The sequence below is a fragment of the Anas acuta genome, chromosome Z (assembly GCF_963932015.1).
Source record: "Anas acuta chromosome Z, bAnaAcu1.1, whole genome shotgun sequence".
Classification (NCBI taxonomy): domain Eukaryota; kingdom Metazoa; phylum Chordata; class Aves; order Anseriformes; family Anatidae; genus Anas; species Anas acuta.
This window is the reverse complement of record NC_089017.1, coordinates 60,959,860-60,986,443: the sequence shown is the minus strand read 5'-3', so window position 1 is coordinate 60,986,443 and position 26,584 is coordinate 60,959,860. Positions and strand designations below refer to the sequence as shown.

Genomic DNA, 26,584 nt, shown 5'->3' with positions numbered 1-26,584 from the left:
TAATTCTTGTATGAATATTTACAAGCATGAATATTTTGCAAACATTTAAAAAATCATAAAGAAGCCCTTACTATTCTTAAAGAAGGCAAAATAGTATGGTCTTCACTTAACATACGTAACTGAAATAAAGTCCTAGTGCAGACAGGCTGAAGTCCTAATCGAAAGGATCAAATTTTTGTAAGAGAATATATTATTAGGTTAACCCAAATGGCTAACATAAAGTTAACAGCTAACACAGTGAAATTGTAATGAAAGGAAAAGTCTTGCAACTAAGACAAAACAGAGGATAGGACTGACCTAGTGATATTTAGACAAAATTCTGTCTACAGATAATTGAAGTACCATCTGGCCTGGGTCTCAGCTTCTGAAACTGCATGTTTTTACCTATACGTAAGGAATTATATAATTTAATAGTGACATTATGTTATGTAAAAGCAATTATATTTAAATATGGGTTTTACGGGGCATGCTTGGCACTTCATAAAATGCCTATGCATTCTTAGTTCATTTCCATTCATTGTGGTTTTGTATTCAGGGAAAGGAAAGATCCAGAAATTTTGGTTAATATCTCCCTTGCTTTGCTTACATTTCAAAAACGAATGTCAGGCAACAGATCAATATTTTATGCAGCACTATTCTTTCAATAATTAATATAACAGGAAAGTATTGCAAGTAAATTCAGTCAATGAGCAGAGTACAGATCTAGAGAATGGGTTCGTGAAATGTAGAAAGCAAATTTAATTACGTGTACTGTCACAGCCATTTAACTTTAATTACCTGCAAATATCAGAAAATTGAAAAGGGAAATTAAATACCTCAGTGTCATAAAGTAGCATCAACACAACGGCTTTGTTCTTTGGAACTTACTAATTACTTTTGCTTTCTCTGGTTTCTTTTTACTTATAATGTGTTAAATAGTAGTAAGACCTTCCTTTTAAGGAAGAAAAAGCAGTGGAAGAAGCTCCTGAGAACTTTGGTGGGGATAGGAGGGAACAAGTAAAGAAAGATTAAAAGAAAAAAAAATCTCTCAATTAATCATATAGTTTTCTTTTTGAAAGCAAGCTCAATCAAAACGAAAACTATTTCTAGCTTACTTTTTACAAAGTGTTCATATACCACAAGAACTTCAGTATGTGCACTATAGTACAAAACTGGCAACTGTTTCTGAATTTTTCTAGCAGCAGTAGTATTCAATTTTATAGATATGAAATAGAAGCAAAGAGTTTAACAATAATTATGAAAGAAAGTGCAAAGAAATAGTTTAAAAGCAAAGTTTCTGCCCACAATTCAAGAACGAAAATAGCATAGCCTACAGACATCTGACAAATTAACTGAGACCTTTCAGTCACAAAGGAAATGTCACTGTATTGAGGCAATAAATATATACTTATGAACAGAAAAATGTCAAAGTGGACAAATGTAATTCAAATTAACCTAAATGTCAGAAGGACAGACTCCTGGTGATTGCTCAGCATCATATCTCTACTTGAATGAATAAAGTCTTGACCCAAAGTAATTCTCAGTTCTCACCCACTGATGTCAGTCTCTCAAACATCAGTGTCAGACAGTCCTAGCATAAAACACAGTGTTCTTTAGGGTCCAAAAATATTTCTTGAGTGTTTCAGTTGAAATGAGATAGCAGCTAAAACCTAAACACACTCAAACATTTCAGAACATATAACACATTTTAACTTTTTTTTTATTGTTGAAGTCATCATTCAGTAGGAAGACGCAATCTGCTTATTTAATGAAAACAAAGTTTTCTTGCAACTTCAAAAATTAAAACATTTCAAAAACACCAGCATAAATCAGAAACAAAAATGTATTATCCAAGTTTGCAGATACAAGTGACTGTCTTCTATGAGATTATCAGTAAAATCTTATAGATCTAAAGCAAAAATGTTTATAGAACAAGTCAGTGGAAACAAGGTATTTTCTCCCATTAGCAGTAGGATGCACAACTGAATGCATAAACCTCTGTAAAAATGGATATACAGAAATACAGAGAATGAGAGCTACAAATACACAGACTCCACACACACAGTACACCTCTCCACCCCTATAGAAGCATATTTACAGGTAAAAGAACCAAACCCAACTAAAACCAAAACCAAACCACCAAGGAGTCAGCAACTCATAGATCTGTTGTTGACTGGCCTCCACTGCCTTGGGTTCTGATCAGCCTCCTGCCTGCCTGCACCCCTTATTTACCACCTTAACCCTGTTCCTTTCATAATTAAACTGGGCATAGGCCACTTACTTAGGTTCTATGGCAAACTTAAGTATTTAACTATCTCTTTCTACCTGGCATTGTTTTTCAATTGGTTCTCATATATCCACTTGCCAAGTCCCATAGCTGTTGAGAATGAAAGAGCTCTTTTGTTTTATTCTCTGTATGTCCTGAGCAAACTGAATAGGTTACTTTATAAAAATAATCTAGAAAGTGAACATCGGAAAAGGAATGAACTAAGGTGCAGACAGATAATGATAGTGATTCTTGCTGTCTTTTGTTCACTCTAATTCTATATGTTTTCTGTATGTATGTGAATGGATTGTCTTACGCTTGAATTTTTACATTACATGTAGCCCTCTCTCAAGGCGTTCAGACAATTGCCTATACATCTTAATCTGTATTGCACCCATGTCTGTGAGCATTAACTGTATTAGGAGGTAGTTGATAACCCCCTCTGGGAGGGGTTTATCTACATGGCAGATTACATTTCAGAACAGCTGCTAGCCCTGGCACAGAAATTCTCCTGCTCTTTGGACATTCTTTCAGTAACAGACTGCTATCCCTTATTTAATTCTCCAGGCTTGAAAACAGGAGATCCCCAAATAAAGCTTTATTATCTAAACATAACAACAGACCAGACTACTAACAACACTGTATTTTAAAAGTGCATCAATACAACTACTCACACATCTCAAGCCATTACAGTTCATCTGTGAACTCTTTCAAGGCTTTACCCATCAGTACTGGAAAGTAGCAGAATAAAGTTCAGCTTCTGCTCAACTGCGTATGCTGTCAATTTTGCATCGATAATTAGAGCACTGCTGCAACTTGAAGTGCTGTCCAAAGTCCCTGTCAGCCAGAGCTGAAAAGGAGATGGATACCTAGAATAATTTTTTTTTAATTTTCTTTTTGTTTGTTTGAAATTAGTAACTGTTTTATGTCAGCTTGTTTGAACAAAGATCCCTCACCTTGCTTTCCCACTGTTAGTGCAGTGCCACCCTTTCTTACTGCTGACGCAGCACACAGTGAGTGAGGTTCTGCCAATCATCTGAGCATCGTTTCTCTGACTTACAGAAGAAAACGTTCTTCAGAAGATTCCCTACAATGAGAGCACTTCAAGCAAGCTGTTCGATAAGACATACTCTGAGGCTCTCTGAAGTATTTGTGAGCCCATGCTCACTCAGCAGAGGCAGCACAGAAACGGTGAAGTTCATCTAGTAAGTGCTGTTCACACATGTATGAAGTTTTGATGTGAGTAACAGGGTAAATTGCCAATAAATTCTTACAGCAGATGTTTATGTGTCTGGCTTTGGTGAAAGATCAAAACTCTGGAAACTTAAGTAGCAGTCTGTGTTCATAACTGTCCAAGCACATTATAAGATTGTCAGCAAATATGTGGAAGAAACAGAAATGCACAAGTTCTTCATAAATACTTCATCACTGTTTTCCAAATTGTAAAACACATTTTGGTGCATGTTTCTCAGAAGCTAGAAAAAAAAAAGAGTTTCTCCAGCCCAATACATTGTTAAGATTCTCTTTCATTAACTGCATTTCAAAATAACATATAGCCTTGATGCTTCAAACTTTTAGGGCCTCTTTAGAATGCAACACACTGACCGTAAAGTGGCAGCAATGCCTTTAATTAACCAGTTTATGAGGTCAAAGATGAGGTCAAAGATCATAACTTTCTGTCATTAGTAACACCTTTGGTAAAACTTTCCTTTCTATTAAAGAAGATGAAGTATTTTGAAGATTTTTTTCTTTATATTTTTTTTTGAGTACTATGGTAGTTTAGATTATCAATAAGCATTCTTAACAAGCTGACACATTGTTTGGAAACAAGCACATTTAGTGGACTGTGCCTATCCTGTGCATAAAGTAAGAATTTTACACAAAGGCCAAGCAGAAGGGATTAAATAAACTCAGCAGGAATTATACTTTTATACAGGCAGTGTCAAGTATGAATATTTGTACAATACCTTGAAAGTTTTTGGCTTACTGCCCCAAACAAGTTCCTTAACAAACTGCCCTGAAGGTCTTCACTTCAAACTATCATTTACATGTAAATGTGGAGCTTCTTGAAAGGTTTAAGAGCTGTAAGACTACACATTTGCAAAGTACCTTTTATCACAGGATTCCTAAAACCTCATATAAAGTTACTCAAATATGAGTAACTGGCAGGAAAAAAACAATAATTAAAAAAGAAAGCATATGGTAGCATTTACCTCACCTACCAGTAGGTCACCGTTTTTTCTAGTTCATTATACAGTTCATTTCAAGACCATAAAGTTGTGCAACAATGAACACTTAATTCAGTTGGAAAAATGAGAGAAACTGAGTTTTAGAGAACTTTTAATTACATTGGAAGAATTTGGCTAGGATGCTTGAACTAACAGCCCATCACTCGTTGAAACACGTCATAAAAACCTTGCTTTGTTGTTGTTTAAATGAGCTGAAAGCACTTCAGCAAAACAGCATCTTCAGCAACAGGGGCTCCCTAAACTCATCTTCCTTCCTAGCGGAGAAGTGGATCTAAAAACTTGGCCCTCTTTGAAAGAAACCCGCTGTTTACTTTGTGCACCCAGCACTGATGACTTAGAACAACCTATTTCAAAGTGAAAACCTCATGCTCCACAGCTTGTCACCTATTACACTTGTCTTCTCACAGCCATTACTGCCCTGGCTGCCTGGAGCAGTGTTGTGAAGCCAGGAAGACACCTTCCCATTTCTCTTATGGAAAAGAGGCATGCTCCCTGTGCATTTCTGAGCCCGTTTTGGAGTCCCTACAAGGTGAGTCACATTACAGGGATTCAGACCTAGAACCTGCTCATTTGTCAATGTCAATTGGACATTAATTGTCAGGGTTTTTGTAGCTGGAGGACAGACCTTGGTGGAAGGTTTCCTGTGCCAGATACAGCTAGTTGCAGACAGTTCCACAATAGCCAGGTCCTGCTTCAAGGCTGTGCCATGGTGGCCTGGACCAGCACTAGAGGCAGACCAGGACCACTGAGCAGAGCTGAGGAGTCCAACCAGCAGGCTTTGCTGGTGTAACAGGGGCAGCTAGTGAGAGCTCAGTGCAAACTGGAATCAGCAGCTAGCAGTGCTGGAGCTCTGTGGGAACCTGTGCTCAGAGCTGCCTGGGCTGTGAAAGGTGGAAGCTGTCAGAGAGCAGGAACAGGGCACTCCGACATATGGGATATGAAAACTAAGTAGCCTAATAGTAAATTAACAGAGCCCATACAGACTAATCCAGTTACATCAGTCTGCTGGGGCATGATCTCTCTGAACGAAATTACAGTAATGAGGGAGGTCTGCAACTATTGTCCCAGAGAGAGGCCTCTGTACTGGCTATGGAGATGCTGGGAAACCAGAGCTGGTGGAATACCACTGACGGCACCAGAAAGCAGAGCCCTGGGGCTTTTGACACTTGTAAACACTGTACTCTGTAGGACAAGAAGTGTTTGGGGTCAGCTGATAGAGGGATATGTGGAGCAATGGATCGTTGTATAGAATGTATACTGTTGATAAAATCAGTGTGATGCTTTTGGTTTGGGGAGTTGCACAGGAGTGAGGGGTGGAGCTTCGCTGAATGCATGTGCACATTGCTACCATGTCAATTCCCACAGCCTGTATGGAATTGATAGCACATCTGTTTAAGCTTTGATGATGCTTAAGGAGCTGTGCCACACACGGCTGTTCCAGCCAGATCTGCAGGGGACCTACCATTGTGCCCATCAGCCAAGCATGCAGCGTCTTTGAACAAAGCAAAGGATCTTGTAGCACAATTGTTTAACAAAGTGTAGCAAACAGAGAGGAAAAAAAAAAAAGGGGGGGACAGAGTAGGAGGAAAGTGGAGACAGAAAAAAAAAAAGACCACACTGAAGCTGGATGAAGAGAGGAGAGTGCTAACAGTGCAGGAACCACCATTCACTGCCCAGCTCCTCACTGAAGGGGTCAAGTGGATTGTGTAGTGAGGGGACTGGAGAACGAGCATGGGGACACTTCTCTGAGTCTCTGACTTTTTGTAATAGTAGAATAAAATAGACATGGAAATATCCAAATGAGTCCAGAGGAGAGCCACAGAGATGATCATCTGATCATCTTAATTTTACTTTTAAAAATAAATCATAGGTGTCCCCTTGATTCATAACCAATCCGGCAAATTCACTCTTCCAGAATGGCTGCGAAGTGCCTTTTATCAATACCAGCAACTTCCATGACAAATTCCAAAACAAAACAACATTCTACTTTTCTGTAAAAAATTTTGATCTTGTGAACGTTTATTTAGCGAGGCCAAAAAGAAGATTTGCATAACCTTCTCATACCAAGTAACACATAAGACCACTGGAAAGGTAGAACCAAAAGCCCAATTAAGAAAAAATCAGATATTGCTGTACAGACAAAAGACACAAGAGCAAGGCACTGGCTGTTTCCCATTGTATCAAATATATTTAAGAACAATGAAAAAGAAAGAAGCAAGATGGAAGCTCCAAATAAATTAGTGAATTAGCAGAAGGGAAGTAAGTATTGCTATTTGGAAAATACCTCAAGGAAAAAAGTAAAGACAATAAGCTGTCAACTTGAACAAATTTTAACAGTTCAGAATATTGATCATTCTAGAGCTGAACATAAATTTTGTGACCAAAAGATTTTTCTGGAATAAACTATCCTCATTTTGAGAACTTCCTTTGCATCAAATGTGCCCTGGAAGTTTAAAGCATCAGTCAGAATGACAGTCTCTTAGCTGCACATCCTTGTACATACAGCATGATGCATACAATACAGAAGATTAGCATATTTTCTGATAAAGGTATTTTAGGCATGTGCCAAATACTGCTAGGTGTTTAGATCGATATAATTAAATCTTTAATGATATGGCCCACATTAAAAAACAGCCACAGATAGTCTACTTTGTGCCAGCTGAAATAACGTCTATCATATGTTGTTCTTCTCTAAGAATTACTACAAATAGATGCTCTCAATGACTCTAGATGATCAAAAACTAGTATTAAAAATCTACAAATATGCACAAAAATTACTGTAGGTAGTATTTGTCAAAACCTCTTAATAATAACACATTTACACATTATCATCATTTCTGGGTGCTTCTGCCATAAGCTTCAAACTCACTTCTTTTCCAAGAGGAGAAATAAACAAATAACTTACAACTGTTAAATTACCAGTTACAATGTGCCTGATTTACCAATGATTCCCTGATCTGAAAGCTACCTCACAGAAAAAAATAAGTTTGTCAGGGATGAAGGGTGGTGACAGAGAGAGAGGGACAGCAAGAGATCACAGGCATAATCTCATCTGAAGTATCAAAATATCAATTCACGTGAGAATTTGCGCTGTTGTATGAACATATACTCACAAACCTTAACCACCTATCAAGCTCATTAGAGCATACACTGCAAGCTGAAACTGCACAGTGTACCTTAAGAGTTAAAAATTTGTTGCAAGACACCAGATATAAGCTGACGATACCAATTTTTACAAGAAAAATGAAGTATAAGCAAAACAAAGATGTGTCAAAACCTGCTAAAGGCTGATAGAAAAAGAAAATGAAGTGTTGAACATTTCCATAACAGCAATCCTGTGATAAATGCACAAATAGACAGGATGATTTGTTGGCATTATGCTGCTGGCATTATTATGCCCATTAACTAGCAGAGGAGTAAAACAAAGAATCATAGACGGAAAGGGAATATGAAGTTACCCCTAGCCTCAAACCACGCCTACTCAAGCACAAGCAGGCACACCAGGTGAATAAGGCCAGAAGCAAGAAGTCACACAGCCTGTGCAAATAGCAACATTACAAGTGGAAAATCAAACTTCATAAAAACGTACTGTGCTCTTCTGAGGTGTTAAAAAAAGTATTGCATGACTACAAAATGTCAAGGAATCACAGATGATTAGGTATAAATCTTATGCGTAAACATACAAGCAGAAAACACAAAATAATTAAAAGTGAAATGCATCTTATACCCCTTTCCTGACTGTCTGAAATAACATTTCTCTGGACAATTGGCTAGATAGATGTCAGCTTAAAAATTAAATGAAACAACCTATTTTTTTCATACATTATTGTACATCCAGTGTAAATTATTATTTGAAACCCTAACACCAGTATATGAATTCCTCCCCTACCCCAATTCTCAAACTCAACTGTGCAGCACTTTCAAAGTTCAACATTTTTAAGAAGTGAATATTCATTTCTTTCTACAAGTATAAACATAATTACTCTATAGAAATAGCTCTTTAAAAAAAAAGAAAAACAAGATGACAGAATTAATCCATTTAGGTACTTGCTAGCAGATGCTTAGATTTACAGTGTCCTAGACACACTAAAACATAAATAAAACTGATTCACTTATCACCTACATCAAATAAAATGGTAATTACTAGGGATAGCTTGCCCATATTTTTATATTTGTGCTTGTCCCTAGGTTATTTTTTTTCAGCCTTTTTTTGGTGATGAAGTAGTAGAAGGTCAAATGTGGTTTTTAGCCATCTGTTCCCACTATGCTATGCTTATCTCCTCATAAATGGAAGCAGCTTCACCCACAGTGCTCTGTGATTGCTTCATACAATATACTAGCAGCCTAACTGTGCCAAGCATGCCTGCTGTGCAAACCAGCTTGTTCTTCCCTCTGAAATAATTGCATCCACCGGTCCAAGTTAATGCAATACTTTTTCTGTACTACCTTTGCAAAGCACAACAGCTGTTGCAAGAAAGCCTGTAGTGCATATTCTAATGCTTGTGGTCTCTTCCTCAGTTGTGGCTATGCAAAACATCCCGGGATAATGTGCTTCTCTAAAGGGTGCCAGCTCATAGAGTACAAGACACAATTGCTGTAATCATATTATAAACTATAAAAGTCACCCTATGCAATGTGTCTTGTAAGTTCCTGCTGTAAAGTTTTTCCAAGCTCATTATTTTTCATTTAAAAAATATCAGACAGTAAGACATAAATTAAAATAATAATGATAAAGTATATTATAGCCATAAATATATTTCCTCTGGGATTTTCTGGAAAAGCTGAACTTTTCCAAGTCTTCTTTTCAAAAAGAAAAAACATTGTCAAAAAAAACATAAAAGTTATTAAAATATCCTATAGTAACTTTAAAATCATATTATGATATATTAATATTATATATATTATATTGTATTGTATTGTATATATTATTATATATAAATTATACAATATAATAATAGGCTGAAGTTTTGGTGGTAGTTTTCCTCCTATTAACAAAGATTTTAAACTCAACTACTTCATGGTCACTACGGCCAAGACGGCCGCCAATTGCCACAACACCCATGAGACCCTCTCTTTTAACAAGCAACAGATCTAGGAGGGCACCTTTCCTAGTTGGATCCCTCAGCACCTGTACCAAGAAGTTATTATCAAGATATTTTAAGACTCTCCAGGACCTGCTTGTATCAGCTGTGTGGTACTCCCAGTTCATGTCTGGCAAGTTGAAGTGACCGTAAGGTCTAGAGTAGCCACCCTAGTCTATCTAGAGTGATAATATCTACCATAGGGTAGATAATATCTACCCAATTCTCTAGAACAAAAAACTTCCAAAGTTCCACATCTAATGACATTCTACTCATTTTGATCTTGCAAAATAGCATTATAAACACAGAGTTTCAAAACACGAAACAAAAAACACACAGTCACACAGAGAATCACTCACAGAATATTTAAACATGCATTATAATGCACATGCATGACAGTCTCTTTCTTTTCACCCAATTCTAGTTTTTGTCTTGATCTTTCACAAAGTTCATCGAAATAGAGGCTATTAAAAGCCAGTGTGTATATTCATGTAATTGAATTTAAGGCAAACTATCACAGTTTGAATATAGGAGGAACCCTTGTGCTCAGAACAAGAGTTAGCAATTACAGAGGCCCAGCCCTATTTCTCTAATTAAGACAAAAACTAAACTACAAAAATTGGCAAAAGACAGCAAATCCTGCAGTGTTGGCCTCAGCATCCAGTTCAATTAGACAGACAAAACACAGAACACAGTCACAGGGTGAATAAAATTTAAGCAGTCAAGACTGCTGGTGTTTGCTTACAGACAGTGTTAGTATATTCTTTTACCACCTGATGGCTAATTTTAACTATTCAGAGGTTATGCTGGTTTGCATAAGTACCTCTAAGCACAAAATAGTACATAACACACACTTATGGAAACAGTGCTTAAGTATATATACTTCACAGTGCTCCGTGTTAAACTGGTACCTTCAGTACTACACATCTGATAGATGGCTACTTGTCATTACAGCAGAAGTTCTGACTTAATACTGTACTATCAGAACTGCACAAGCAAAGACAAAATAACACTCAAACCATTAAATACAAACTTTAAACATGACGAAAGAGACCTAAGCCAATTAGGTCACAATTCAACATGGGACAACATTATTTATTTATTTTTTCCTGCAGGGAGATGTACTTTCAATAAAGAATTCTAACAATGTCACTAAAACTCTTGCAGCTGAATGTGATCTGAATAACAGCAAGGATCAACTAGCATATAAAATATTTCAGACTAAATATTGATTTTAGCACTGTTACATTTAGTAACAACCAAACAATCCATCAGTATCACAAATATCTTAATATATTTATTAATTCTTAAAACTTCAAGAGTCCCTGTGGACTTCATTTTCACTAGGAATTTAAACACTTTAAAACAGCAGTTGCTATGGAATTCCAGTAAAAAGAAGGGTAGGGACAGCAGATTACTCTTTTCTTTAAAGTTCAGAATGCTAATTCAGACAGGCTGCAAATGCAGTTGTTAAGGCTGTGGTCCAAGCAATGCTGAAAATCTGCTATGAACTGTTAAAATATTTCTGCTGTTTTCTCATATTTTTCCATAGGAACTGAGTATCAACATTTGTATCAGTACTTCATCATTCAAAAAAAGCCTCAAAACTGTCTCAGAAAGAAGTCTGTGATTTGCCCTAACGATAACAAGACAGTTCATTTTTGCAGTCTTAAACACTGTATACAGCTACACACTGCAATGGACTGCAATTGAGCTTTCAGGACTACCTTGTGATTACATGCTTTTGTTCATTTTCATGTGGATAGGGATCCAGATTAACATTACCACATTTACCTTTGCTCCTACCTATATTAATTTTTGTTCAAAACACAGTGTCAAAAAGACCAAAAATTGTTATGTGCAAGTGAAGATTCTGCAAATTCACATGTATATGTAATCTATACCTAGTCTTTCTGGTGTAATAAACTCCTACAGTACTAGCAGATTCATTTGTAAACAGCAATTATTTTTTAATTTCCTGCAGGACGCAGATAAATTTTAAATTAATAGTGAACCTAAAGTAAAGTGAATCTAAAGTACAGTAATGTACTGTTTTAACTGGATCTTTTAATACTATCACTTATTAAATATCATTTGTTCTTATGAAATTAAAGTTTTGGGAAAAAAAACACTACTCAAAAATCACAGAATGAAAGGAGAAAGCTTATGAAGGTGAATATTAATTCCATATTCCAATCCAATATCTTACTTTATTTTTATTAAACCGTTTTCTATATGTCTTACCTCAAATATTTTTTTCAGTTTCATTTTGCATTAAGCAAGATTTCAGAATTTTAAAAGAATCACTGGTATTTTAGTGATCAATAATTTCTGTCTATTCTTTCAATAAAACAAACATTTTAACAGTTACAGGGTTATATTTTTTATGAGGTCTAAAAAATTTACACAGGCAGAATGCCAAACTGCAGATGTATTTAGCCCATACTTCTTTGACTTTCAGTTAGACCATATGAGCATTTACATAGATAAGTTCAAGTCAGCTAGCACTTAACAGCATGGGCTTAAGCTAATAAGTGTTTACCAGGATTGTAATCACACTTATACAGCACATGCTGTGTCACACCACACTGGTGCCGTAAAATTGCTACTGATGCATAAAACAGCCTAGTTTAAACTGATAGCTTCAAAACTAGCTCGAGGAAATATGCACCATCGGCAGAACATCCCTCTCAATTACAACGGAGAGGGATTTTTGATTTTTAGACTCCTGAATTGCCAACCATTTTTAAATGGAATTAAACACTGGAGCTTCTTCAATCTTGAAGGGTGCACCATCTTCAAAATTTGACTATTATCTACCTATTGTCATCTAGCATTAAAATCCTTCTGGTCCAGCAGACTTCTACAAGAGGCCCAGTGTGAAAGAACAAAGGAACAGCGTGAAGAAGTGGTCCCACAAGCAGAATTCAAGTCAATAAATAATGACCCTGTATGAGACTTAAAATTTCACCCTTCTTTCTTCAATTTGGAAAAAAAAAAAAAAAAAAAAAAAAGGTAAACCACTGGGATGGGATTTAAATACTACAGATAATATAACGCAATAAAAATAATAAAATAAAAGAATTTAAGCATTTTAAGAAATTTATTTTCAACAATGATGATAACATATACATATAATGACAATATATGAACCTGATTAATAACTTCCTTTGTTCCTTCGGACACTTGCTGCAATAAGAAATAGGCAAAACAGAATTTGCATGACTAAAATGTCAGAAGGCTGATTTTCTTCATAGCTATGTTTCTTATCCGGTGTTCCTGACAAGCACCTGCATGATATTTTAGTTACATCAGGATGATCAAACAAATTAATCTGCAATAAATAAGGTTAATTAAGAGCAGAATTTATCCTGAACTTTTATTGACCTTCTACATTTTATATACTCAATAGTATGTTTAGCAGTTTAGAACAAATACTTCAGCTTTATACATTAACACAGATCCTTTTTATGTCACTTCGTTTGCATTATGAATTTATCAATTTTTGCTGTGTTGAAGATTCCAATTTTGTGCCTAAAAAACTTTTTCAACTATTACGAAAAACTAGATTGGCTATAACCCTTCCAATTTTGTAGTGCTCTATGAATTCTCCCGGCTTATGCATGACTGACTATTTTCTTTATATTCATTTCAATAAAGGTTTTCTTTATATTTATTTCAATAAAGCTGTTTAAGAAAAGTATTTGGAAAATATTTTGTTTCCAATACCTTTTGTGTGACTTGACCTTATGTCCCTTAATTTTCTTGATTATTCAGAAGAGTTAGCTGTTTCTATCAAATGATGCTTCGCTAGCTGGTCACTTTATGACTTGTTCCTGAACAATAACGTGCAAGTTTTAATGCTAAGAAGGAATAAAGTGAAATAAGCTGAACTTCACTGCATAAATAAATAAATAAATAAAATTAGGTGCAGGATAACAATCTGCAAAACATTAGCTTCTTTTCTGAAAAAAAAAAAATATATCATCAATTTCTTTCATATTCAGATATTTTTATTTCTTGAAGTCATTTAGAAACTAGATTTACCTTACATGTTAACACTTTATTAGATAAAAAAAAAAAAAAAAAAGATACAAATACAGAATAAGAAACAGGTTCTACAGCAGCAATATTCTGGAATAGTAAAGTTTAAAACATTTAAGAGCAAAATCTTAAAAACAATTAGCCATCTCCTCCAGTCATGGACCTCAGAGAAGGGTACTTAGAAATACTAAGAAATAGCAGTAATCTCAACCCAGTAGGAAAAAAATCAAAAGCTATTCTCACCAACATAATGAAAGAGAAATAAAATACCAGGAAGAGGACAGTGTGGTGTAATTGCCTGAAGTAACTAGGAAAATAAAACTAACATTCACATTTTTAAGGAAACGGCACAGCATTGAACAGGCTTTCAGGGTAGGGCATAACTGCATTACCTGAGCATTCCGTAGGCTCCCAACCTTAGATGCTATCGCGCTGGGGAAACTTGGTGTGCTAGCCCTAGGGAACACCACGGAGCGTAGAGTGGAGTGGAGACACCACAGCTAGGCTCTGTAATCAGGTGGGGCCTCGATTGTTCTTGTGCACAAAGCTGCACTTTTTGCCACCCTAAGCCAAAGACCTGTCATGTTTTGACAAATGCTGTACCCTAGTGTACTTTTTGCTCATTATAATATCATTATAATACCAAAACACACCTCCATCCCAAAAGCTACCCGCCTCCAAGGTGCGACCACCCCTCACTGAGCATGCGCCCTGAATTTCTCAGAGCCTATTACTTTAAACGGAGACGGGAAAACTTTACACCAATCATAACTAAGATACGCTTGACTAGAGCCACTCAAGCTCCACCTAAAAGATAGAAAATAATATAAACTGGCCCGAGAGAGGGGGGATGTTAGGGAAGATACCACCGTCAGGGGAGATACCATCCCGAGGACATACAACATCCTTAGGACCTCCTGACTCCTGGGATCAGTCGACGGGCTGAGCCTCTCTTCCCCCCCATTGGGACGCCTTTGGGTGAGATCTGAATATTTGCTTATAAATCTCTATAGAGTCTTTGATCCTTTTGACGCGTTTATTTCTAGGCTGTGCACCTGTAACATCTATAACATCTGTAACACCTGTAACACCTGTAACATCTATAACATCTGTGTATTTCATGCATACTAGCTTGCTTTTGCAGACAGTAACTATCGCTGGCAATCCAAAAGAACCTGATTATCTGTTGCTGTAATAAACCATACTTGATTGCATTGTGATAGCTCTCATTAAGTGCAACTAGGGTGAGGGTGGTTATCCGTGATAGTTCAGTGTTCTGAATCTAACCAGACCCCCAGACGGTTATAATGCGTTTTTGGTGAATCACAGAATCACAGAATTGTCTGTGTTGGAAGAGACCTCAAGATCATTGAGTCCAACCTCTGACCTAACGCTAACAGTCCCCACTAAACCATATCCCTAAGCTCTACATCTAAACGTCTTTTAAAGACGTTTAAAACACCCTTTCCAGGGATGTCTGAACGGACCCCCAGACCGTTAATGCGTTGATGGTGAATGTCTGACTGGACCCCCAGATGGTTAACGTGTTTTTGGTGAATGTCCGACTGGTTCAGTACTCTGAATCCGACCGGGCCCGTAACGGTTAATCAGCTACACCCCTTAACGCGACAGACAGAGATGACAAAATGGAGAATCTACACACAGTCCTCTCTTACCATAATGTTCCTACTGATCAGATCTGCCAAATGTCTTGGGACAGACGAAGCTAGTAGTAAAGTGGCATAAATGAGCAATTATCTTGAATGTCACTCAAATAACTGCTCTTTCACAAATCTGTGGAAAACATTTCAACAGCTAGCAGAAATAAATAAAATAAAATAAAATAAAATAAAATAAAATAAAATAAAATAAAATAAAATAAAATAAAATAAAATAAAATAAAATAAAATAAAATAAAATAAAATAAAATAAAATAAAATAAAATAAAATAAAATAAAATAAAATAAAATAAAAAAATAGTATCGGTTTCAGATCGATATAAGAAAGTGGCACGAATTTCAGGCCTTCAAACAAAGTTGAGTGACACAAAACAGAAGAACTCAAGTCAGCTTTAAAAAGGATTGGGAGAAAAAAGTAACTTTAGAAAACACACTTCTATTTGTTCCAGCTTCTGCAGAGATTACGTGCCTCAAATATAGCAACTGAGAGAAGTTCTACCAGCAGTAAGGATGTAAAAGAGTGGAAGCCACAGACACTTAAAACACCTAAGCTACTCAACCAAATTAATTTTCAAGTAAGGACAAAAATCAGAGTACAAATTAATAGAAAAGATTTTGTGTGTGTGTGTGGAATACTAAGCTGGAATCCAGCTGAAAAATTCAGATCTTATATTTGCAGTTATTAATTTCTCCCAGCTGAAAAATAATAATAATAATAAAACAGAGAAGTTGCAAAAGCACAGGAATAGTTAGGTTTCGACTAATAAAGCTAAAGCTGTTTTTGCAAGTTTTAAAAGGAATAGAATTTATCTCCCTTGTCCAAGTGAATAGGCTAAGACGGCATTTTCTTCAGCTTTTCTTAACTCAGGAATACACTCTGAATTTTGAATAGCCATTTTACAGATTTAGGAATGTTTGACTTTTTGGCAAATTTGGTAGGGTCCAACTAAAGAGATTATGTATGTTACCACTTTCTTACTTAAAGGCAAGTCATGTATCAGTGATCAAGTATGCCAGTGTAAGACAAATGTTCTGCAGAACTTGAAATGAATTGCAGTGAAATAAATTCCATAAAATCTGTTCATAAAACTGCAGTTAAACTGAAATACATTGAAATGAATCCCATAAGTTCCTAGCTGTAAATTTCATCTTCCTCTGAAAGCCAAAACAATTGGACTAAAACCTAGAATCTACTCTTCCATTTCATTTACAACAATATAACTTGATTGCTAAGAGCTTAAAAGCAATTCCCAGATTTGATATCAAACAGATTTCATCCCCTAAAGCAAATTATTTACAACTTAAGCAGTTACAGTCGTAGCTCTTTTTTTGAATTAGCAGCATGTTGACTTAACCGTATTCCATTTAAATTATTCTAACATCATAGTCAACGAGGGCTTGGATTTTTATAAATTTGCATATTGCCTCTGGTTTGTCCCCAGAAGTAACAGCCAGTTTTTCACTGACAAAAGGGTGATCCAACAATGAAGGAATTTTTTTTCCATTATTAAAAATGCCAGTATTTACCTTTTTTTCCACAATATAATTTCAATAACACCCCTGAATGAAAAAGAAATTTTGTCACCAATTACACCTGGACAAATAATCCCAGTCTCATGGAAATATTTAAGAAATAAAAATAAAAGCTTCATTTATATGACTAAGCAAGCAGTATTCTAATAACCATTGAAAAACTTCCCTCCAAACCATACTATTATAGCAATATATGGGGATAAATATCTCACAGATACCATATCACAATAACCCAAAAGAAAATGCTGTCTTTTCTTTTAATCTGTAGCAAAACCACTCCTCCATGTGATTTTGGATAGCCAAACGGAACTAGCCGATGGAAACAAATACTTCAGAACACCCACACATTTGAGAATTCAGATGAAAAGCTTGCAGTCCACGGAAGTTTCAAAAAAGCATAATAAACAAGAAATTGCAGGGAAGCTATAAACTTAGACCTACACATAGACCTACACAAGTCTTCCACTGCATTTGACAGTTCAAGGTGCTGTGCATCTATTTTTTTTACAGAGTGCCAGAGGCCATTTAGCCCTCCAGGAAACATGCTGTACCACACCATTTCTGTATCACTACAAATGTAAGGGAATTGGTGAAGAACAAAATCAAGGACCTTGCTGTAAGAACCAACACAACAGGAATCCTAAGGCAACGGCAGCATTGAACTTCAGACATCAGTCTGACTTTCAAACAAATTTAAACCAACAATATTGCAGACAAGTTCTAGCCACAGTAGAAATATAAAGGTTTGACCAGTTTTAGTATGCTCCATTGACAAGCATATGACAAAACTCATTTAAAAAATAGTTACATTTCCTTTCAGAAACTTACAAAGAATCAAACCAATAAAATTTTCAAAATTCCAGATTTAGAAGTACTTGATTATGAATGACACACAACGCAGACACAAAACTACAAATACGCAAAATGAGAGCTTTGTATAGAAAATCTACTTGCAAAATTCTAAGATTTATTTCTAAATTTAGACATTTAACTAGAGATACCATTGTAGGGCATATGCCTGATGTGTTTATACAATATAAATATAATTGAGTTCAACCTAATAATAGCCAAACACTTCCTCAGTGACAGCGACTCAGTTACATAAGATTTAAGTTTTACCTTTAAATTCAAGATTCCTGTGCCAAAGATTCACTCAGTTCTCCTCTAAAAAATTCCCTGAATAGTGATGCTATACCATGCAGTGAAAGGAACCTATACCCGTTAATGTTAATAACATTATATTGTAATCTAAGGTATTTTCATAAGGGCAAAGAGAGCTGCAATAATTGTATAACTTCAGCTTAAGTCTTATTGACAGTTCAAGTAAAGGACAGCAGAGTGGGTGCTGATTTTCCTAAAATACAAACAAACAAACAAGCCCACATGGCCATTATTTGTTCTGCTTAAATTTTAAGGAACATCTACCGCAAGTCAGAAAGGTTTAAATATAGTGAAGACTAAATATGTGAAAAAGACTGTCTCTTCTTAAGTGACTACAAATTTCTACTTCCACCTTCTCTATTGTGCAATGTAGCAAACAATTATATGTTTCACTGAACATTGTCTAACACCTCAGTTAAAAATTTTTGACACAAGCTGGTTTTCAATTTTGCAAACAACACATGATACACTGAAGTTAGATGCATTCATTAAAAAAAAAAAATCAAATGACAAAATGAAAGAGCAATATTTATAAAGAATTTGCTCATAAACTCATACTTTGTTATTGTTGTTGTTCAAGTTTTCCTTTCCTTGTCAGCTGGTTCCATTTGAAAAGGAATAAAAAATTCCATTATTTCACTTAGCACTTCCTTCTAGCTGATCAGAAAGTAAGCATCTACTATACACACGTTTTTAATTTACATATTACAACTTACCTGTTTTGGAAGCCGGAAGAGTGAATTTTTGTAAAATATATCTTTAGCTTGACTCCAAGTTCCATCAATGATTATCATAATTGGTGGACTGGAAGACCCCAAAGTGACTTCTTCCAAATTGGTTGCTTCAGCGCCAGGATACAAAATAAGAGTACTGGGACTTCTGCACACAGTTGCTAACTCAGGGTACCTTTAATGCACACACACAGAATGACAGTAATTATTAAAGGTTTCCATGACAAATAGATACTTCCAGATTACAATACTAAATTCAATTCATTTTCTCCAAATTTTATTTAATATTCCAAGAAAGATCCATATCAATCTCTCTATCCAACACGTCAAGAGAAGGTGTTGGTCCCTCAGCTCCTATCAAGAAAATAACAACCAAAAAAGTAATCAGCAAAAAGCTCAATGAAACAATCTGTAAGGAACATTTTCCAATACTTTGATCATTAAGTCTAAGAACATCTTCTAACATAATCCTCTAACAAAAGATGTTTTGTATTGTTTACTAAAATTTAACATATTTATTCTAGTAAAATTTGTTTAAGTGCTAAGTATAGAAGTACCACAATCTCCTCAATTTTATTTTTTTATTACTACTTCTACAGTTATGGCCCCAAAACCTACACATTCTTTTCTTCGTTTTTGTTGGCCTGTAAATGTGGCACTGGAATTAGAGGTATAGCTATTGTCTATTAAGAATTCTCTTAATGTACACAGAAATTCCTGAAGTTTTTGCAAGACTCACTAAGTTAGTTGATAAAACCTATGAGAGGATTGTCATTCAAGTATTACCAAAAACCTTAAAAATGCGTAGTAGAGTAAGTTGGCAAGGGAGAACACGAGAAAAAGCTGGTCTTGTAACAAACACTGTAATACTTGTCTTAAATCAATTTCAGCAGCGTCACAGTGTTGTTTTCACAGTTGCCTCAATTCCAAGAGCAGGAAGAAATGCAAAACAAGAGTTGACTAAAGCATGTGAAAAAGAATAAGAAATTAATCTGCATAGCACTTCAGAGAATGACTGATGTGGTAGGAGGAACACAGCAATAGCATGAAAATACTAAAAACTGAAATAGCATGTGACTATCTGTCCTCTGACATGGCAAGGGAAGTCAGAACAGAGAAAGTAAGAATTATTAACAACTAAAATTAGAATGAGGTTAGGTATAGACAGCACACAGAGTGGGTTATCCATACTACCTATCAAGAACCACTAAGAGCAGGAACATATTCCAAAACAGGCAGGATTTAGAGATGTTAGCTCACACAGACAAACTCCAGCTGACACTGTGACCTTACAACTTTTAAGCCCTGCAAGTTGGATTCCTGCATCACGTCTCTAAAATTCAAGCAAGAATCTCCTTTCTTACCTTCCTTATTAGACAGAAAGACAGACAGACAAAAATAAAACATGAAATGACAATACAAGACAGGAAAAAGGAAAAGGGAACAGTGAAAATGTTAGGGATGAAAGCAATGCTTAGTATGTTTTTTGAGCTGACATATACTAGATGTACTTCAAACCTGTGCACTCCATCATCTCTCTCCAGGGACATATGTGAAAACACAGTTTTACCAGTATTTGGTTCAGGCACATTTGTAGTGCCTCAGACTGAGACTCCGAGCTTAAGACTCATATAAGGCCATATGGGAGGCATCAAAAATGAAAGAGGAATTGAATTCAGTGTACCAATATGTCAAGATCTTGTATTCCAATATTTGACCACTTTCAGTTTCCAAACAAACAGTCCAAATTGATTTGATTCAACACTACCTGTTTAATTACTGTCAACATTATTTACTAAAAAACGAATAACAATCTCTCCCTCCAAAATAAACAGTAAAAAGTGTAAATGGAGAAATCTGTAAGACGAGTCTGTGACAAATAGAACTACGTGGAAACTTACCTGCCCACTGTATTTTTAAACCTAAGTTACATTACAGTAACTTGGTATCACCTTAGCTTAAAAAAAATAATGCTATGCAAAACCATAGGCAAGGGGTATCTCACTATAAGCTACCTTGCATTCAAGGTTTAAATCTACAAAATTGGTAACTAATTTCAGATGTTTGTCTTGAGAACCTAAATCCTCAGAAGAGCTAAGTATCCTAATTCAGTGTTGACAGAGATTTCAAACAGTTAACAACCCCTAGATCGTAATAATAATAAAATAATAAAAATAATAGTAAGAAGAAAACACTGTCTTTGAAATGTGTATTCAGTTCAGAAGGTAGGAGAAAATAATGAATTCTTTAAACTAATTCAAAAGCATAATGATTCTACAGCACTGCGAGTCATGTTTTGCTTTTTCAAGGACTACACAACTGCCAAAATGACTGTGCTTTGTACAAATGCACAAAATTACTTTTAATTCAATTCATGGCTAAATTTATCTACTATGTGTTTTATGGGGGGCTCCATGTGTTTGTATGGTCTGCTGCAGGGAAAGTTAACATCCCAGGCAGACCCAGTACAACAAGTTGCATATTTTGAATTACTTACTTCTATCTTTATTTTTTTCCCAACAAATAATTTAAAGACCATATGTACATACAGTTTCATACTAATGTAAGAAACAGAAAGGATGAAAATGTGTTAAAAGAATAAATTATGTACATAAAGTATTTCAAAACACTGCCAAAAATAGAAATCCAAGATGATTTCAAGGAGCAAAAATGAACACCCGGTTAAAAGTTCACAAAAAACGAATGCATTAGGAATTACGAATGTTATTTTAAAGTCTGTGTCTTTGCAATACAATTCAGATGGAAGCAACAGCTTTTGATGCATTCCAAAAATTCCAGTTATTTCATTTTACAACAGTTTATATGCAAAAGCAAAGGAGGGAATGGTTCAAAATGCAAGTCCCACATATTTATCCTAGGATTTGAAGGCTGCCTATACACACTGCCATAAGAATCTACAGTGCTTTAGAAACTGGAAATAACTGGTATCTTCAAAGAGCTTATTATCCACCGAGTTAATCCTGGAGTGACACTGAGCACATGCAGAGAGCTACTCCTTTCAGAGTTACAGGTTCTCAGAAATATATGCTACACAACCCCTTGCAGGTTATGGCTCACACAAACAGTTACAGAACTACAGCAGTCTATGTCAGAAGCTTTATTAAATCACGTCTCTTCCACTCATAAAATATAAAATAAACATAGAAATAATGACCTAAACATAAATGCCTAATGATTAGCTTAGAAAAGCACATGGCTTGTTATACAAACTTGCAAGTTCAAACAATATATATATTTTTGTATGTATCTCTATATACCTATGTTACATTAATTCCACTGCAGGTTTTGTATTGCTTGGGTTTTAAGGCTTTGTTTCCTGTTGGTTTGTTGATGATACATAGTACAATTAGACTTTTTCTGCTCAGACACCGTAACAACTAAGAATTTGCCCCTGAAAATATCTGCATCTTTCAAATGCATTTAAATAGATTAGTATAAGAAATCCGTATAAGAGATCAGTATAAGTCTCAGCAAAATATTGAATTTGTAACTTATAAGTAAGAATGAAGCTGTTAACTCATTGAATAGGTATAGCAAGTACATACCACTTACCACTTTTCACAGCCACTGAGCAAGAATATGCTTCTGATATGCTTATTTTGGGTAAACACTGTGATACAGTGTGCTTGATCACAAACTACTTATGAGTACTTGTATAAGGCATGATTTTCTCTACTAGAGACAGATGTTTTTAAAAGAAACTCACAGGAAACAATTGTGAAAAATTAGTCATTTTACTGTAATGCTGAAAAAGAGCTTTTGCCTACTGAGTTCTTTTGAAAACCTGATCCACATCCACAGTACAACTTTTTTTCTATAGAAGCTTTATCTTGCATGCTTAAATTTACAAAAGCATGAAGTAAAAGAGTAAGAATTAGATTTCAATTAGATCTTCTAAAAGTGCATATAATCCTACTACAAAAACACATTAAAAATCTTCATACTCTTTTTTTTTTTTTTTTGAACACCATTAGTATTGTGTTTGAACACCATTGTTGAAGCACAAGACTGATTTTAGACAAATAGTATGGCTTGTTAAAAACATAGGAGATAACTTCATTGAGATTGATTTTAGTATTCATGACAACTCAGGGAATATTAAAGAATATCTGCCAGTTTTGAAATTTCTTAGGGCCCCAACTGAAGTAGCTCAGCACCATGCTACAAAAGAAAACTTCTTTTTGCTTTTCATACCCACCTTATTTTTCCCTATAAACAAGGGCAGAGTCACAAGCTCAGCAATAGGTCATTGCTTACATGCACTGTCCACACTGCCTTAGAATAACTAGATAGAAAGCTCAGCCCACACACTGTACCAGGAGGTAGCTAAAAGCAACATCTTAGCTACCCTGATTAGCAACATCCCTGATTCCAAGTGTATGAAGCAGGTAAAAGATATGAGTAATTGAGTAAGACTCACTACAGGCTTAGCAGGCTTGTAGCTACTCTTTCTCTCTAAGCTTTTTAACCTTGGGGGTGAGATTTTCTTAGGTTTCTGTGTGTTGTGTTTTTTGGTGGTGGTGGTGGTTGGTTGGTTGTTTTTTTTATTAATCGAGCTGATTTTATTTAAGTTCATGAACGCAGTTCTGTGGTTCAGCTAGACTTGTAATTGTGGGGAAATTAAACACAAAAGAAATAGACGCACATTAGGAGCACATGGACAAGTTAAGATAAGCATGAGCACAGGCAGTCACACCAGGATAAGCCATTCCAGGCTCCTGAACAAACAGATGACTGTATCATACAGCAGCTGCCCAGTCAGAAATGAGGTCTTCTTGCCTTGCTTCTCATCTTTTGCTATGCAGTACTCCACAGCTTTCACAGCACTTGTGACTAACATGCCTGTCACTGAGACACACAGCTTTGGCAGTACAGATGAAGAATAGGGATGTTTGTGCTGGGGGCAGCAGCTGCTGCAGACAAGGCAGTGGGACTGCATGCTTCACAGCAAAGCCTTCTTTAAGTAATATCTCCTCAGACAAGTTTGCCTACTAACTTATTATAACCTGGATTCAGGAACAATTCAGTGAAAGAAGTTCTTCCTGTAATCATATCCCTTCTCACCAATGTTCAAGACATCGACATTTCATGCTGTCTTTGAAAGCTCATCTGCAAACACTTGAACATGACTGTGTCCTAATACCAGCAGACATGTCAAAGACAATGACGATGCTGGACATGGCAAAGGGAATGGGAGGGGAAGAAGAGGGTGAGTGCAGTGTCCTAGACCTTTCTGTAGTGCTTCTGTAGAAGTCTTAGTGTAAAGCATGACTAACTTCAGAGAATTAATGGGGACTTTAATTTTACCTTCCAGTTCTATCAGGAAAGTTGACGTGCTGATGGCAGACTCTTTGAAGCTACCAAATCTCAAGAGGTGAATGAGAAGTTGAACTTCTAAACAAGAAGTACTTCTCTCCCTACAGATCAGAAGTTTTAAAGAATTTACAACTCTGTGTCACTCAGAGAAAAAAAGAAAGAGAATGATGTTATATATGAAAAAAAAAAAAAAAAAAAGAACAGTCTGTTCTTCCCCAGTGCTTTTAAAGAGGCTTCAAAAGAATGGTATGAACTCCTAGCCAAGTGAAAATGAGAAATTCATTTCTTAATACAGAAACTGTACTTTAGTGTATTGCCAAACTTAATGGGCTTTAGAATCAATTCTCTTTGTATGCTATTTTGCAAACAACTTTTCTCCTTAAAGAAGTGGAAAGAGTAAAGAAATTAATGTACAAAATTGTTGTGTGTTTATTTAATAGCCACGAAAACTATCAACTAAATTAATCCTTCATCTATTTGAAATCACATGTATTTCATGCACTCTTAACATCTTAACAGCAGTTACCAAAAGCTTCGTGTAGATTTGTTATGATTAAGACTTTGAAGCCATGAACCTCACATCCTTAAATAAAAATCTCAAAAGAATAAAGCTCTAGTGAATCTCTGATGAAGTTACAAATATACACAACTCATTCATTCCTGTAAAAACCACAACATATGTACAGATCTGTAATGTTCTAACCCAGCTATGGCAAATTCTTACCTGAGTTGTTAATTCTTATTATTATGGGGGGAGGAAAAAAAAATGTGGGAGATTCATTTTTCCTTTTGGAAATTTAAAGAACTGTAGCAATTTTGTAACAGTTTTTAGTTGACATTACCTAAAAGGACACCATAACAAACATGACATGGTTGCCTGTACATAATCCACATTTGTAAATTAACGTAGGGTGAAAATTAAGTGTTATAACTATAAAAATGTGTGTTATGTAAGAGAAGTGACACTTGATAGGGACATTAGTCCCTAAAGGGACATTAAATTCACATGTGTTGGACATTAATAGAAATAGAGCTTGCTGGAGAAGTATACTCCAGTAAAAAGAGGTGGTACTTTCTCTGAAGTCTACAAGGCAGGGAAAGATCTTTTCTCTGTGTAGTGTCTAAGTAATGACTACATAGGAAAAGAATAAAATGAAGGCATATGAAGGATCAGACAAGCCTGGATTTTTTTTTTCTAATAATTTGTATGTTGCTAAAAGCTAGCAGAGGCTTCTCAACATGCTTTCCAAATAAAGAAAAACAAAATAAAAACAAAACAAAAGTAAAACATTCTTCGGTCTTCAAAAAGGGAAAGGAGGATCCAAGAAACTACAGCCTCACCTCCAGCCCTAGAAAGGTGATGGAACAGCTCATCCTGGAGGCCTTCTCCAACCACATAAAGACTAAGAAGTTGATCGGGAGTAGTCAGCATGGATTTACCAAGGGAAATCATAATTAACCGATCCAGTAGCTTTCTGTGATGGGATGTGTGGCTGGGTAGATAAGAGTACAGCAGTGGATGTTGTCTAACTTGACTACAGCAAGGTTTTTGATGCTGTTTCCCATAACAACACAGATAGGCTGAGGAAGCTTGGGATGGATGACTGGACAGTGAGGTGCATTGAGAACTAGGTGAACAGCAAGCTCAGAGGTTTGGAGTCAGCAAAGCAGTGTAGATGGGGGCCTGTAGGTACTGATGTCCCCCAGGGGTCCAGTCTTGTTCAACTTGTTCATCAGTGACCTAGATGAAGGGGCAGAGTGCACCCACAGCAAGTTTAATGATGACACAAAGCCAGGAGGAGTGGCTGATACCCCAGAGGGCCATGCTGCCATTCAGAGGGACCTCAACAGGCTGGAGCACTGGGCAGAGAACCTCATGAAGTTCAACAAGGGCAAGTGCAGGGTCCTGCACCTGAGGGAATAGTGCAGAGTCCTGCACCTGGGGGAATAACCCCAAGGACCAGTACAGGCTGGTGACTGACCTGCTGTAGAGCAGCTCTACAGAGAGACCTGGGAGTCCCCGTGGACAGCAGGCTGACCACAAGTCAGCAATGTGCCTGTCTGGCAAAGAAGGCTAATGGCATCCTGGGGTGCATTTGGAAGAGCGTTGCCAGCAGGTTGAGGGACATGATCTCTACTCAGCCCTGGTGAGGCCACACCTGGAGAATTGTGTTCAATTCTGGGCTCCACAGTGCAAGGGGGACATGGAGCTACTGGACCAAGTCCGGTGAAGGAATGCTTAGGAGACTGGAGCACCTGTCATATAGGCTGAGAGAGCTGGGCCTGTTTAGCTTGGAGAAGAGAAAACTGAGAGCGGATCTTACCAATGTATACAAATATCTTCAGGGAAGCTGTAAAGAGGACTCTTTTCAGTGGTGCCCAGCAACAGGACAAGAGGCAAGGCGCACAAACTGAAACACAAAAGTTCCAGCTGAATATGAGAAAAGACTTCTTTTCTGTGAGGGTGACAGAGCACTGGCACAGGTTGCCCAGAGAGGGTTTGGAGGATGGAAAAAAAACAATG

The 26,584-nt window shown here is 36.3% G+C and overlaps 1 protein-coding gene across 3 annotated transcripts in view; it reads right to left on the bottom strand.

The window, feature by feature from the left end:
- The window catches only part of DTWD2 (DTW domain containing 2), a 106,263-nt gene that overhangs the window by 29,316 nt on the left and 50,363 nt on the right, over positions 1-26,584 (bottom strand). For all 3 annotated transcript variants that reach the window (XM_068667207.1, XM_068667205.1, XM_068667206.1), the window contains one exon: positions 18,709-18,898. In XM_068667207.1, the coding sequence (XP_068523308.1) occupies positions 18,709-18,898 (190 nt within the window). The remainder of the gene's footprint in view (positions 1-18,708; positions 18,899-26,584) is intronic.